The 17,020-nt window shown below is 46.3% G+C and overlaps 1 protein-coding gene and 1 long non-coding RNA gene across 2 annotated transcripts in view; both read left to right on the forward strand.

Annotated features, from left to right (window-relative positions):
- The window catches only part of LOC135383348 (uncharacterized), a 499,267-nt gene that overhangs the window by 259,162 nt on the left and 223,085 nt on the right, over positions 1-17,020 (forward strand). The window lies entirely within an intron of this gene.
- The window catches only part of LOC135383347 (uncharacterized), a 285,601-nt gene that overhangs the window by 238,340 nt on the left and 30,241 nt on the right, over positions 1-17,020 (forward strand). Inside the window, exons 7-8 of the mRNA XM_064612843.1 lie at positions 15,256-15,417; positions 15,811-15,930. Of these exons, the coding sequence (XP_064468913.1) occupies positions 15,256-15,417; positions 15,811-15,930 (282 nt within the window). The remainder of the gene's footprint in view (positions 1-15,255; positions 15,418-15,810; positions 15,931-17,020) is intronic.

Below are 17,020 nucleotides of genomic sequence, written 5' to 3' on the forward strand. Positions count from 1 at the left end.
CAGATTTGCCTTTCTGACAAACAGCTTGCAGAAACCACAGTAGTAATCCACTGTACAGTATACAAGAAAATGCAAAGCCATAATAGTGAGTTTTAGTAATGCTGACACTAATTGCCGTGCCTACCGGAACCAGTGACAACATGTGTGACTCAGAATGTTATGTGTTGATTGGGTGTGCTACATGTGGTTGCCTAACAGGCTCCCAGTAGTGGTATACGTACTAATGACATATTTGCAGTCATCACCTGGTAACACAGCATTGAGCTAGGAAATTGCTAGGTCTGCGCAAGCACTGGATCACATGACTGCTGCCACCCTAACATGAGTGCCAGAAATGTAGCGGTGTTAGTCGCTTGTATCGTGCTTTGGGCATCGCGGTCGCTCGTCTTTGAGTTTTGCTAACCCATGGAACCCATGTTATAGCATTATAAACGTTGTCACTCCCTTGCACACTACCCACACTGGTTTTCTCTTGGAACTGGAGCAGAAGCTTAGAAAGAAACCACATTAACAACAGAAACACAGGTCAAGTCTATGTCGTCACTGGTGTGCTAAATTTTAGTGATGCGTGTGCCGAGGCAGCACTCTTGTATAAGTGACAAAACTGCATATCGAAATCATGTTGAATCCCACTTGAAGAGTGACCCTAAAGTTTTTTGCTATATATTAAGGAATGCACTAGTTGCACATCTAACTTACTTGCTATTGCCGATACTAACAGGTAAATCGTGTCAGACACCTTTAAGGTCAGTAAATTATTTGTCGCTATTTCTCCTCAATACGGAGAAGTAATCCTTTTCTATTGAAAACAGGCTCACGTTTCTGAATCCATAGTGATACATTGTCACTATGTTGTATTTCTGAAAGTTTTTCAAAATATTCCTGGTTTTATCATCAAAGGTAGTGCTCTAGTAGTTGTACCTATATTAACCACTATAATGAATCTTTGTTTGGCTACGTGTACTTTTCCTAATTTGTGGAAAGCGGCCGTTATTGTTCCTGTCTGCATGACAGGAAATGTCTCCGTCATTCGCAACTACAGACCTACACAGACTAGAGATCTGCTTTATTGCCTTTTGCTAAGGTCTAAGGTCTTTGGGTCAGTGCTAATTGTCATTTATTCTTTTTCTGTAAGGGAAAGATAGTCCCAGTTCAGTAAATTTGTAAACTCCCTTGGACCTACTCTCAATTCAGCAATGTGCTCAGGTTGGCACAGTATACATTGATCTCTCAGAGTCATTCGATTGTGTTGACCATTGCATGTTGTACAAATTCTCTCCCTTTGGATTCAGTTCGTATATATCATATACCTACCTTCTTACCTATCTATGTCTGGGGTGGGGCAAAGGGGCTTGATCCTTGGACACCTTCTGTTGGACATTTCTTCATAAATGATTTTTGTTTTGCTATCCATCACTGTAAAATCTTGTATGTGGATGATTTTCGGCTCTTCTGTCAAGTCGAGACAATTTCAGATTGTGTCCATTTACGCGACGACATCAACAGTGTACTTGAATGGTGTAATGCTAAGAAGTTATGCGTTAATGTTGAAAAAGCAGTACAAATGACTAACTCGCAATGTGTCACCTTTTGTTGAGTATCAATATGCTGCGAATCAACATGCTGCCAAAAAAAGTGGACAGTGTAAGGGATCTGGGTGTGTATATGAATCCTGAAATTTGATTGTCATGTAAGCTACAGGCTTATTGCCAGTTACTGTAGTATTCCTGGTGTAATATTATTCATAATTGCAGACTTCAAAAATCATCTCTATCATTCCGTTGTGCGTGCAAAGTTGGAATTCACGTCTGTCTCCTGGAATACTATTTTGAAGTCAAGTACTGACAGAATTGAACGCGTGCAGCAACATTTTGGGAGAATATACTAAGATTGCTACATTGGTCGTTCTCCATAATTTATCACAACACATTGAACATGTTAAATTCTTCAAAATTGTATGTTACAAAGCTAAAGCGTGACATCCCAAGCAGCACAATGTACTGAAAGTCGAGTGCAATGGGGGTGGACGGTATGTGTCTTCACAGATATGTTCAAGGCCTTCCACCTACCCGTCCACCCCCATTACACTCGACTTTCAGTACATTGCGCTGCTTGGGATATTGTCTTTCTGTTAGGTGGTTTGGCAGCGCCAAGAGTTAACCTCTTTCATATCAATACAAGCGCCCTGACATCTTTGTAGAAGTGTTCTGTTTAATCTTCTATTTTTGCAACAATTGACTCCTCTGTCTCGCATGGCCTATGCCACACCAAATGTTTTCCGTATGTTGACATTTGACAGATGGCAACTGTGGCGTAGTCTTGGAGGAGATTGATTGATTATGCGACATGAAACGCAAACATATACACAATCACATGCCGGAAATGCACGGAAATATAACTGGCATCGAGAAATGTTAGCCTTCGTTCTTTTATTTCTTCCTTACTTTGGAGAATTGCATGGCAGTTGAGAGACACGCAGTGATTGTAATTACAAAGTGAACAAGGGAAGCCACTGGTAAGAATTGCTAACTGCACAAAAAGCAATTGTGTGACGTCTTGTCGTAAAGTGTCCCAATTTCTTGAATTTTTCTCCAGCATGGATCGACAGCACGTGCGTCCAGTAAAGTGAATCCACATGGTAGAATAAGCCACAGAATTTGCAACACAGCGTGCGGAGACTGGTGGAGACAAACATACAATTTTAGGTCGGTCATTGACAGCGTAGCGAAGCAGGCTGTGGTTGAGTTCTGCTGCGATTGAAGTGAATCCTTGGAACATACGCAAACGTAGCCCACACATAGGCGAGACACGAGCTTAACTTAACTTAAATATATCTTATATATATATATATATATATATATATATATAACTTAACTTAAAAATATATTTTTCGACTTTCTGGTACCATCACACCAGCGATTGACTATACGCCGCCGCACCATGCAGAATGAATGCATCGCCTGCCGACAAATGAACTCTCAGTTTCGGCTACTTCAGGTTTTGGCCGTCCGGGCGCGCCAGCCAATCAACGCCCGTCGCGCAGAGTCGGGGATTCCATGCGCGAAATAGCCTACGTTTCGGAAATTCGCGGCCGGGCGCGGCGGCGGCGCAGAGGGAGCTAGGAGCGCGCGTGCATGCCTAGCGGCCACGGGAGAGGCGCCAGCCGCCGACTCTAAAGCGAAACGCACCGCCTCGAAAATATTCTCGCCACCGGCGTGCCAGCTCGGAAGATCTCTCATTGGCTGCGCATTATATGTATAAATATTTGGATGCTCATTGGTCTAAAAAACTGGCGTCAGTTTCCTTCGCGCTGATTGGGCGAGAGTCATTTGACTGAGGAGCGAGCATCCGAACGCGCGAACCGCTCAACGGAAGCAGTCGAACGGAGGAGAAAGAACGACGACAGAGGAGACATCGCGTTTGTCCGGCCACGCGTGTTCCGTTGGACTGCAACCGTTGTGCACGCAGAGGCTACGGGGTAGTTTGAGGGTTTTGAATGCTTTAGATTTAGATTGTGGTGAGCTGTTAATGTGAGAACGGAATAGCACATCCACCTCATCATCACAACAGCGGGAAGACGAACATGACATGGAATCCCTGCACCTCCAAAGGAAGCAGAAATCCTCAGAGAGGAGGTCTGCACTCTTTCCGACGTACTGCAGGTGAACGGTAAGACAAGTTTGATTACTTTTTTTTGTGACTGAAGGAAGTAATGCAGGTTTATCAGGTTAAGTGTATTACGTGCAATATTTACGAGTCACTCGGTACGTTAGCGGCGTTTCATTGTGCAGTGCATTGCCGTAACTTGTACGTTTCTGATATGCCGTTAATCAAATTATGTGCGGTTATGCTAGTTGCCCCTCATGCGCGTCGCAGCCGTTCATTCACTGTGATCTACGAAGATTCGTGACAAATGTCTTGGTGTTGAAATACGAGATCAAGATAGATTGCCTATCATAGCAGTGATTTGTGTGCAGAGTTACGGATCATCAATATATTTTTTGTTTTGTTTTAGTTCTCCCGCAGCCATCGGCAACAAGGACCCACATAGCTCAGCATTGGCTTTTGAACGGCCCTTGGATGTCGAAGCACCTAAAGCTCCAGAGAAGCCTGTTACAAGACGTAAAAAGATATCTACTGTAGCTTTTTCGAGGCAGTTCCCGAGGACAAATAAAGTTGATTTGTCATACACCATCGCTTTTTGATTGACTGCTTCGGGACAGCATGATCGTTGCTCTACAGCAACGGGCGGTCGTCATCACATCATTGGAAGTCGTCAACAGTACGAGGCCTTATGTGGAAAACTGCGCATTTTACTGCGAGATTATCGGATAAAAATAATCACCGTGATCAAAAGGCATCCAAAACGTCGCGTAGAAACAACAACCGCATTGTTTACAAACGGTTTGGGCGCCGATCCCGGGCGCCGCCATCTTTAAGGTCACGTGCGCCTTGACGTTTACTGTGACGTGCGACCAGGACCTGTCCAGGATGCATTGCGTTCGCCCAGCACGCTTTCTTCTCCGGAGCAATACATTGAGTGCCACCCCTGTGCTTCCACACGCGTAGCGTCCTAAGCCTGTTCTCCGTGTTGACGCATGTTCAGTGTTGTGCGCCTAGCATTTTGTGGTTGTCATATTGTCTCAGCTGTTGAATTTCGTAGCGTTGTGAGGTGACGGAGGTGGTTAGGCCTAGTCGATCGCCTTGAGCCTTGTCCCCGATGTGTAGTGTTTTCTCCGTGCTGGCGCATGTTTAGGAGTAGCAGTTATGCCTTTTCCCCGCAGTCTTAGACATACACTTTTGCTCCCGGCTACGTTTTAACTACGCCCGTAGTACCGTGCTCATCAAGAGAAAATTATGCGAAATGGACGTCGTAGGACCGCAGATGCGGATTTTCGAGGGACCTGTGGAGAATCTCTATTCCGGCCCCATAGGCGTCGCTCGCCTACGGAAATATCGTAATTTTAATCATAAGATGAACACAAGGACGCAAGTGTGCACCCAAAATACTTGATTTCTATGTGGACTTTATTGACATGTGCATTCGTACATGCGTGCAGGCACATACGTAGTACAAATAATGAAAGAACGTGACGAGGTGCCATATCTAGATCATTCCCTTTCATACAGATGATCACAATACCGTCACGTTATGTACACAAGGAAAAAAAACATCCACGTTACTCGCCGTATAATTAGTTGGCATCTTGCATGGAACCGACGCAACTGTATCCTCACGCTCCTTCACGCCTTCTGAATGGCTACTGGTCGCTTTATATTATTCCTTTCTGTGTCTTCCGGCCTCTGGAACTCACTGGTTAAGTTCTGCCGCCGAGGCACACTGATAATGAACGATGTCAAAATATTTCGTTCCGTCTCAACTATGGAGGATTGTTTATTGCTACAAGAGGATGCAGTAGAAATTAAGAACTGGTGTAAAGTTAACGCGTTGTGTCTGAACGTGTCGAAGACTAAAATTGTATCATTCACACGGAAGAAGACCCGAATAGCACAATTTACTTAAGTTCTTGATCATTTGTCTATAGAGAGAGTGGAGGTTATCCGTGATCCCTTTGTCTTTTTCAATAGTGCATTGAAGTTCAATCACCATGTTTCGTATGTGTACTCTGCCAGTATGAGATCTCTGGGGTTTATTTCTCGTATCTCTAAGGGATTCAAGAATATGCATTCACTATCAGAAGCAAACTGGTGTTTTCTGCTGTAGTTTGGAACAGCTTATCGAAATTATCGTCGGACCATTTGGAAACTATACAAAAGAGACTTGTTACAATTGTTTACGACAGATTTGTGAGTCGGATGTGGTACTTCAGCTATAACAATATTCTATCTAAGCTGAGCATGATGCCCCTATGTAATAGACGACAGCTGCGTGATATGATATTTTTTCACAAGCTTGTTCATGGAACAATGGATGCTCCCGCACTTTTGTCTGAGGTTTGCTTTTGCGCCCCTCCAAGGCTAACTAGGTTTCCTTCTATATTGTATCCTGGTTTCCCTTATATATCCTTTCCGATTGTTCGAATGCAGTGTTTTTACAATGACGTCCAAAATAATGATGTTGATATTTTTTTCTGATTTGAAGGTTTTGAGAACTGCTGTCTATTCTCGTTTGTGTGTCTAATGTTGCTTAGCGCTTTTTGTTTTGTCTGTATTATTTACTGTATTGGTGTTTTGTATCAATTAGAGTGCACCTCCGTGTAGGCTTCAGCTGTTGGTGGGCACTGACAATAGATAAATAAATAAAAACGACAGACATAATACAGGCATCATCGGTCTCTGCCTGTATGGCACATACGCATACCAGCCTTTGGCAATACTTCCCGTTTACCTAGCATTCTTACCTGTAACGCATAAGACAGTAAATAATTCGAAAACTGCTAATAGAGAAGACATCTCACACTCTCTGGGAGACGCTGAGATATACACAGCAATGAATGGCCGATGGTGAGCGGTATAGCCGTTTATGCCTGAAAGAACATCAAGAACAGTGAGTGGACCACAAAATAACTGTTGCACACATGTGCTAATATGCCTATATTACAAGCTCAGCTAGGATCGATTCCATTTTTTTTTCACTAGCCAGTGGGGTAAAGTGACTTGAAGAACAAAGGAGTCTAAAACACGAGCGCTAACAAACAAAGGAAACACGGCCGTTTACCTGTGCTTCGGTCATAGATAGTAGCCCAAGATGGAGAATCCGTTGCCTACAAGGCACATGCACCTAACTCTTCAGAAAATTCAAGCTGTACTGGTGCTGTTCGTGTTCAAAATTACCGTATTACTCCAAGCCATTGCAGATGCCTCAATGTTTCCCCAGCCTCTCTGGCGGTGTTTGAAATCATCCACACAATGGGCTATGGATAGTAGCCCCCGATGGAGAATCCGTTGCCTACAAGGCACATGCACCTAACTCCTCAGAAAATTCAAGCTGTACTGGTGCTGTTCGTGTTAAAAATTACCGTATTACTCCAAGCCATTGCAGACGCCTCAATGTTTCCCCAGCCTCTCTGGCGGTGTTTGAAATCATCCACACAATGGGCTATGGCATCACGTGACTCTCTCTTCTGCATGTTGCAAAAAAAACAAGCCATCTGCGCAGATTTCTCCTTTGGTGGCGACGCAGTCAGACGACAGAATGGGAGAGAAGAATGGGAAGAGCGAAAATGGGCGCTCAAACGGCTCTTTGTGGACACAGCGCGGATGGGGTGCGCACGGTGTCCACAGAGTGGTATATGTGGGACGTCTGAAGCTGTATACTCATTGGAACATCCCAACTAACGCATCCAGGAGGCGTTCAATGGATGTTCACTTTAGGCTGCAGATACCGGTTCTGTGGGTACCGGCCGTCAACAATCCGCATTGGCGGTCACTGGTCATTCGAGTGTTCCGGAGCGGTTTCTTCGATGTGGCATTGTTGATTTTCGAATGAATTGTTTCTCTCTACTCTACTTATGTCTCTTTTTTTGTCTTTCTTTTGACCACGAGTATCTGGAAACACACCGCTGGGCTGGACACGAGTTGTTAGATGCTCCCCAAATAGCTCTTTGCTAATTTAATCGTGTTTAGACCAGTTGTGCCGCGGATAAACATTGTCAGTACTTACTACTCAGACAGCGCGGAGGAGTCATGCACACACAAATAATACCCACAAGGGAAACGTTGGAGCTAGTGTACAAATGTTGTGTAGGCGCGCTGTCTCGGTTTTATCTCAATCCCGAAATCCCGGGATAGAAAAGGATTACCTGGGATTCTTAACATCAGAGCTTTACACCAGTTGTAAGTGGGGGTGCAGGCTGTCCCGCAGCAGGCTGGATGCGACGTCAGAGCCCATTTTGTAATCAATAGGATTTCGTAGATAATATCTACCACTCAAATTGAGCTTGCATCAAGTTGACTACCCGACTGTATGTCGGGGTTCGAATCCGAACAGGTCCCCCGACTGGCTACGACACTGCCCCTGTTGCAGTGCTTTTCATCGTAAATCCCAAGGTCACGTTCATCTTCCGCCGCTTTAGCCCTAATGTAGAGGTCACACAAGCATTCCGAGAAAGCGAAGTTCACATAACGCTGGGTTGTGGACTACGGGGTGACATGCAAGATGCATATCTCAGTCAGCGCCGTGCCGCATCCGGAAAAGCAAGTGACCATCTGCTCAATAAAGAGTATTTCAGCTACATGCATAGTTGGGTGGTGTCTCAATATGATCTAATCTCCGAAAACTGAGACGGCACTCGTATTCTTTTCTCCCACAATGCCAAGGCGTGTGCTTGCTGGCGCTCGAGAAACGTTTCATTGTTACGAAGAACACGATGCAGAGATTTTCTGTGGAATACTAGCTTGATGGATGGGCGGACGCTCGGATGGTTTTCTTGGTCGTCCTTTCTCGCCCTCGTTCTACAAGAAATCGGCAGTGAACTGTTCGATAATGGCCAGTTCTCACTCGGTGATGCTCGACGCAACGTCACGGCGTGAATGCTGACGTCGAGGGACGTCGGAAGAGAGCACGTTTTTCGTGTTCTCACCACGGAAGGCTTGCTGCTATGTCTTGCGCTTGACGAGACTCTTCGGGATATTTCCTCGGTCGGCTCTCATTTTATTGTGTTCCGTGGATTCTTCACCTACTGAGCGCGCATTCCCCCTCAGTTGGATGCTTCTGCATCTGATCACGTTGAACTCAAAAGGGAATCAAAGTACGTGATGCGAAAAAGCTGCCGCGACAACGGCGAAAATCAAGCAGACAAAAAGCGAGAGGACGTAGATTGGATATGTCACCTCATTGGCCAAGACAACATCGGTTTCACGAGCTGTCGCGAACGCCGCAAAACTCCGTGGACAAAGTTCGGCATGTCGGGCGTTTTAATGCGCTTCAATTAGAGTTGCCAAGCGTACAAAATCCGGCGTCGTCGGTTGGTGAATAGGGGAGTGGAAAGGGCGTCACGCGGAGGAGCTTGAGAGGTTGGCGGCGTGAGGCCAAAATTCGCTCTGTAGTTGGCGTTTCCTCCTGGGCACTTTCGGACATGTATAGCTGCGTGAGTGTGTGCGTGCGTGATTTTTAAAATGGATGTGGCCCCTTCTACGAGCGGTGTAGATGATCGGTCACAAGAGCGTCGCCGAAAGAATGCCGAGGCTATGCGACGGGGACGACGAATGCCGGCGACGTCGTGAAACCGAAACAGAGGAATTTTTATGCGAACCCCCAAGTTGGAAACCTCTCTTCTCCATTCCTTCTCCCATACATGAAACACAGAAGCGGCGCTTCCAAGTTTTTTTTTTTTATTGGGACGAGCGTGCCAGCCTGCGCATTGCATTCTGGGATGCTCCTGTCTACCACGTGACCGCTCACTTGACCCCAAAAGCATGCGCATGAAAGCTGCCAAAGCAGAGGACGCGAGTCGTGGTTGTCAGTGATATCCTCGTTGAGTTGAACGCGCGCGTGCAGTTTTATTTGTGTGTGTTCAGAGGTATATTCTTGAGTTCTATTACAAGGCCAGTCACGGTCAGCAGGACAAGCACGGAGGACTAGAAACATCATTCAGCGACGTTTGTGCGACGACAAGGCTACGTTCTGTGTGTTTGTTGGTGAAGTGATAAAGAATGTCGTATTAATCAAACTTGTGCAACAGTGGAGGAAATCAAAACTTGCAGCTGTAGCACAGCGCCAGCTCACAAACGAACGTTCAGGATGACTCTCTCACACACAGGGGCACGAAACAATCGATCAAGTACGTACTTACGAGTGAAGCGTTATTCCCGTGACAGGGAGCTGCTTTCCGTTGAACGATAGCCGCAGCCGTGGTAAGAACCCGTTAACACGACGTTGTTTCAGCAATTGTGCTCACATTTTAGGAGTAAATGGCTTTGGAACGGCATAAAAGCACGGAAAGCAGACGAGCAACACAGCTTTGCTAAACCGAAACTTTAGGGAGGATCATGTCGTGGACAGGAAGTAAAGGCGGTTTTGACACGAGCGACCGCCCAGAGGGGTCCTACAGAAATGTGTTCGAAAAGGCCGCTTCTGTGTTTCCTTCCTCCGTGCTCTTTCCTATACCCACGTGCCGCACATGCGCACTGGTAGAAAGACCGCCCTCTCCAGCACCGCAGCGAATGAACTCGCCGTGAGGAAGAAGACTTGCGCCACTGTTGCGGCTGTGTAGTGAGTAGTGGTTGTCGTGGTAACAGTTAGTAATACTTAGTGAAAGTTATGGCTGGATAGAGGTGGATAGTGCTGCGTAGTAGGTAACGGGAGGGTGATAGGTCAGCTGTCAACACAAAAATATATATATTAACCTAAGAGACTGCGCCTAATACTAACGCATTTCCGCCGCATTAATTACGTTAATCGTCCATCAATTTTTGGGGGGATCGGCGTCTCTACTCCCAGAACGGCGGGTATGCACGTCTACTTCTGCGGCTTGCAAGCGATGTCGCGTCGGCCGTCATCAAGTGGGAACTGGGAATAAGGGTCCTGGCGTACATTATGCATTTCTCAAATTCTCCCGATTCAGGGTGTACGAGGGAATCTCATACCGGGTGTATCCCGAGGAACTATTTTATCCGTGCCTCTTTGCGGCAACGTACTTGTACTGCCTGACAAAGGCAGACAGCGCAATTATTTCCACACGTGGGTACTAAGGTTACGCAGAAAGTTATGATCCTCGCACTAATAGCTTGTATACCGCTTTATAGGAGCAATAAAGTGGTATGCCTCAAATTCCCGCATCATTAGTCAAGCCAACCTACCAGGAGACACCGCCCACAAAGTTTCCCCTGTGGGGAGAATTGACGTTGTGCAATCAAATTCACAGAAACGGTCGTAAAAAGCAGCCATCGCCCCGGCCCGATGTCAGCACTCAGCAAACCCACGAGCAGAAGTAAGCTCTCATTGGCCACCAAAGTTAAAATTCCTTTCCTACTCTTATTGGGCTTCGGCCGCGCCACTCTACGTCACGAGTTACATAACCGCCTCACACCACCACCACCGCCATGTCACCAAGGGACGTTCGTTCACTTAAACCAAGGTGCAAATGGCGTCTACTAGGGTGCAGCTTAGAGGCCTATCCGCCATTTTCACGCGATCGCTGTGCGCATGCGCATCCCGCGTCGTCTGCTCTTCTGGCTGAAAACAATGGAACCATAGCTGAAACGACTGCTGAAAACAGCCGTAGCCATTACTGCGTTAACGCTGCTATACACCATTTTCCCGTTCCTGGATTGCTTCCGTCAATGAGTGAGGCTACGCTTCTCGGCACCAGAAATGTATGAAAGGACCCGGGAACGATAACGAATAGCTTTAGTGGTGGATGACTGCACTGCACTCGACAAGCGCAAGAATCTTCTTCTTCCTCTTCTTCAAAACAGTTGTGCACAGTTCATTGGTCTGGCATGGAATGACATGGACACGGTTTGCTCGTGGGTCATGTTGCATACATCAAACGGACACTTACAGTTTGTACAGGGAGAAGCAGCAGGAATAGGCCTCAAAGCCTAAGATGGATACTCAAAAAGTGAATGCACGTATGCTGGAACGAAAGACACTGAAACCGCAGCGCTCCTCGCGTGCATTTGTTTTCAGCCAGTAGCAGACGACATTCGAGAGGGCGCCACATCTCAGGAAAATGGTCCATTGTGCGCACTTCAGTTCAGCTGCGTTCGGGGTAGCATTGCATGTAGACATTTTATTTGTTGCAAACCAAAAATGAATTTATGCAGGTGCACTACTTCTCTTTTGTAGTGTAGGTATAATCACTAGGGCCCGGAAATTTACACCAAAAGCCAGACAGTTAGGCCTTCAAAACCAGCTAACCATAGGAAAAAAAAAGGCACGGCCTTGTCAACGCAATATTGAATGCTTCTTTTACTTCTCTGCCCTCGAAGATCTCGCGAAAGTCCAAGAAAGGCCACGTGTGTGACAGCCTTTCCGCAAGCGTAACAGATTACACCCTTCTAGTAAACCAAGGTACTTGAGGAAAGCAAAAAGAACAAAAGACACAAACACACAAAAATGAAATGCAAAATGCAGCACCCAGCATGAGCCTGAAAGGTGCATTCGTACTTGCACCTCTAAAAAAGGTTGTCATGGCATCTGAATTGTTGAAAAATGCTACAAATCAATTGAGCGGACATCAGCCCTTAGCAACACAGCTTTTCTACGTTTCTAGAAATATTAAAGGAATAGAGCCACGCGCAACTCGCTACGATCGAGGGTCACATAAACAATATCAGTCTCACCAACGCGGAGGCAAACACTCTCGAACTACACATCCAACAGCTCAACCGTGAGCTAGACAACAAGGAACAATCGAAACTTCGAAATCCTAATTCCGACAACGACACAAATACCGGACTCACTAACACAGCACACAGAAGCCGATAAAAAATTCAGCACCACAATTACAGCTCTCCGCACCATCACTGAGCCACCTCGTGAAAACGCACCGTTATATATATATATCACGCTGACTATCCAGCGACGAACTACTAACCCCCCCCCCCCCAGGGAGCTAACATTCTGCCCTACACTCAATTCTGTTAACGAATACGAAATCCACAAGGATATAGCGGATTTTGCGAGACGACTACTCCATAGAGAGTTTTTCGCTGACACAACACAAGAAAATAACGACCTCCGACTACCGTCAACTTGACACCAAATCACGGCCAAGATCCCGCAGCACTAGACCTGTACATTAAAGAAAAGAAGTAAGCAATGACATCATCCGCGGTATTTCCCAAAGCTCGCGTGGCCACAACGTGACTAAAACACAGCGTGACGTCATCAAAACGCTAGCTGACAGAGATGATATCATTATTAAGCCCGCAGATAAGGGTGGGAGTATCGTTGTCTGGCCCACTGATAAATATATTTCTGAGGCTGATAGGCAACTCAGCAATAGGCAACACTACCTTAAACTGGACCACGACCCAACAAGGGAGTACACTGAGGTTATAACCCATACCATAGAGGACCTCCACCAACGAAAGCTCATCACACTTGTTGACCTGAAATACCTGACCCCATCAAACACTGGCGCAGGTAGTTTCTATTTACTTCCCAAGATCCACAGGGTACACACGCCAACGAGCCCTATACGGCTGATATCCCCAGCGGGCCTATTGTTTCTAATAACACACCAACAGAAAGCTCTCGAAATTCCTGGACCACTATTTAAATCATATTCCGACAACACTGCCATCCCATGTAGAAGACACACCACACCTCCTCAGAATAATAACAGATATAAATAACACGCGTACATTTATTAGGGACACAATACTCGCCACGCTACATGTGACATCACTGCATACTAACATCCCACACAACGACGGAATCACAGCCCTCTGCAATACCCCTTCTACAGCAAACACCCGAAAAGACACGTAAACCATCCTCGCTCTAATGGACTTGGTCCTTAGACCGAACTACTTCGAGATCAATGGCGAATACTACCTTCAAGTACGCGGTACAAGTATGGGCACACCTGTGGCACACTTATATCTTCATGGGGTCTCTAGAAAGTTCTTAACGCCCTAGCATTAAAACCCACTCTGTACCTTCGATACATCCTTTGACGTACATACAATAAATAAATAAACAAATATATTTATAATATGGGAACAGCGAGAACATGAATTTCAAAGGGTTGTGGATCTACTAAACACCGCGCATAACACTATAAAGTTCACATCACAACACTCAAGTCACTCATTCAACTTTCTCGACACCACAATATTACCAGACAACGGCAACCTCACTACAACCCTGCACAAAGAAGCCAACTGACAAACAACAATGACTTCACTTTAAGAGTCACCACCCGCGCCGCTGTAAGGTTGGAATTCCTAATGGGCAGAGCGTAGGACTGTGCAGAGTTTGTTGAAACGACACAGATTATGCTGGGAAGCTTGAACTCTGCAGCACTCTTGCCCAAAGAGACTACTCAGACTCCCTTCTTTTACGAATTCAGTCGCAAGGCACTCACACTCGATCGAAACGAGGTTCCGAAACATCGAGCCCAATAGGCTTCATCACAAGACATTCCAACGCACTTCCAAACATCAAAGCCATTCCTATACGGAAACACGAGTCCTTCCCCCAAAGCAATGACCCACTTGGGAATATATTCATTCATCCAATACAGGTGACACACCGACGCGCACAAAACCTAGCAGACTCCTTGGTGAGCGCCAAAATCAGCAATTCACCTAGTACAGTGCAACACGCCCCTGCAACCTCCCGCGCTGCAAAACATGCAAGCACGTTCAACACGCTAACTCCATGAAAGGCACTGCGAGCAGTTACACCCACTTTGTCAATCACGCATTCACATGCACAAGCTCGAATGTCATATACTGCATTTAATGCGGCGACTGCTCTATGCAATACTTTGGTGAAACAGGCCAACAAATGAACAACCGCCCCACCGGACACAAAACCGAGACCTCCAACAAACTCGCCAAAGCAGTCGCCGAACACTTTACTGGCCAATGTTTTTTACTGTCTTTATTGCATGCCACAACTGTGTATTACTAATATACACCTTAAACCGCACTCTCCGAGTCCCTTAGTCAGCTGGACTCTCGCCCCTTCTCCCTATCGAAATTGCTTGGTCCCTGGCCCAATCCAGCCCAGCAACGATCTGCGCTCAAATCTCTTTTGACATTTCTGGACACCATCGGACTTCGTTCGTTATTGTGAAGGGGCTCCATATTTTATTCCCCACATCCCCACCAGCAATGAGGTAGAGCATCGCCTCTGGCGATGAACCTCCCCACTCTCCTTCCCAAAATAAAGTTGCTGTTAGTTGTTCACCTCTTCAGCCAAGACTCCCTGGGAGCAACATCCTATTAGTCATGTTGTTGTTGTTTTTCTTTTTCGGAATCCTTCGCGTAGCCACATAACATGACTGGAATGGAAAATAGCTATAAATAACAATGTGTTTAAACGACTTCCTCTTGAAATATTTATTCTAATCCGATATGCTTTTGCGCTTAGTATGGTGCAAAAGCCGGCGCAACATCTGCAGATGTTCGCCGCAGGAATTTAAGGAGAGCAATACACCGACTTGTGCTTTTATTTTTGAACAAATATGACGACAAATTTTAACAAACGAAATATGGTTTAGTGTTCTAGACGAAGATGAATTGATCACGGTGCATAATTGTGTTATTCTACACCTTTTCATTGCGTGGGCACGACAGTGGTGTATACCTTAATTTTCTTCCACTTGATTGCAGATTGATGTTATTGTCTCTGTCAATCCAACTGCTTTTTCTACCAACGCAACGTTCATGCTGAGTCTAACCATGGGCGTCCAGACTTTCCAGATGAAGAAAACTGATAGCGTCACTCAACTGACCATAAAGCCATTGAGCGCTACTATGAGTAGTTTTGCAGAGGTACAAGTTTTTACTCGATAGTTGAGGCTGGCAGAAAACTTTACGGAACACGCGAGAGGCGTACTTTTTCTTCGGTGCGACACCCCAGCGCGCGCAGGAAGAGGTTGAGTTCACTGTTTCGGAGGGGTGGAAGGGTGCGCTGTTAGCGACACACAGCGGTAGAGCGGTGGCTTCCACTTCGTAGGCACATCAGAGATACCGCAACTGCCACTGCGTGTCGCAAACAGCGCACCCTTCCACCCCTCCGAAACAGTGAACTCGCTCGCTTCCGGCAGCCGCCAGGGTGTCACACCGAAGAAAAAGTACCTCTCGCGCGTGTTCTGTCAACTTTTGTCCCAACCTGTACTTGCTCGTGGGCGTAAGTAGTGTATCACGACGTGCAGTTCTTTGCAGACATGTGCTTCAGGTTTGACGGCCAAAACTGAGGATCTCATCTCTCACTTCATGATCACTGGAAGTACTACGACACACGTCCAGTACATTTACGACAGCAGTGACACCATAAAGACGAAGGTAAATCATCCTTACTTTCCCTTACTTTCATCACAGTCCGTATAGACAAAATTACAATGTGAACAGTGTGACGTGGATAACTGCGACGTACGTGGTTTTTATTACAGCTTAGAGCGCCTCCTGTCTGCCCCCATAGTTTCACCAGTGGTGATTTTGGCTGAGTCTCCCCCATGGTTGCATTTCGAATCTGCTCGAAGTTGCTGGAGGCGGTTCTAAGCTTAGCCTTCATGCTTACAAAACTGAAGTTCAGTTGTTACAAAACATATACAGGAAACTGAATTACTTGATGGCAGAGTTCACATAATTGTGTTGTTCAAGTTGTCCGTGAACCGGCCTTGGTGGCTGACTCTTGTTGCGGACGACAGGTCAGGACCCTCTGAGTGGTAGCTTGGCCATCGGAGCAGGAATGAGGAGAACGAGGTGACGGTGTTTGTTACAGCGTGGTGAGAAGACAAAAACATACAGAAAGGGGCGAGCTTATATACCCGTCTTACAATCGCGGTGTTCTCTCTAATAGACGAGTTCAGAAAATTCCAGAGTGCTTAGCGTCGCTTTGAGCTGTGGGTGTTTACTAATACGAAAGAAACGGGTGACCTCCAAACGGTTCCGATTTCTCCCCTACCGGTCCATTGTCCACGACGTGTCAGGGTCAGCGAAAGCGAAACGTAAAGTGTTATTCATCGTTCCCCCGCTCAGCAAGCGCCCATGATGCAATGCGTGCCCAAAGAGCACTAGGATTTTCTGAACTCGTCTATTAGCGACAGTCAGGGGGTGGAGTAGCCTTGTCCAGCCTGGCCTTCACGTCGACTGCGGAGTGATGTCACCGTCCGGCCTGCCTATTGGTCGCTTCTGACGTCAAGTCACTTACTGGCGACATCACTTTGGTGGATTAGCATCACCTTGCGGTGGCGAGGGGAGCCCATCCAACTTGTAGATTACTCACACGCACAACCACAGTAAATGCAAATATGTACTGTGAGATCCTGGGTAAGCTTCAACAAAAACGCACAGGATTGGAAAGGGTGTAACGTACCACGTCAACGCTGTCTGCACTGCCCATGGAAGACTCGGGATTTGTTCAGAAATTCAT

The sequence above is a fragment of the Ornithodoros turicata genome, chromosome 2 (assembly GCF_037126465.1).
Source record: "Ornithodoros turicata isolate Travis chromosome 2, ASM3712646v1, whole genome shotgun sequence".
Classification (NCBI taxonomy): domain Eukaryota; kingdom Metazoa; phylum Arthropoda; class Arachnida; order Ixodida; family Argasidae; genus Ornithodoros; species Ornithodoros turicata.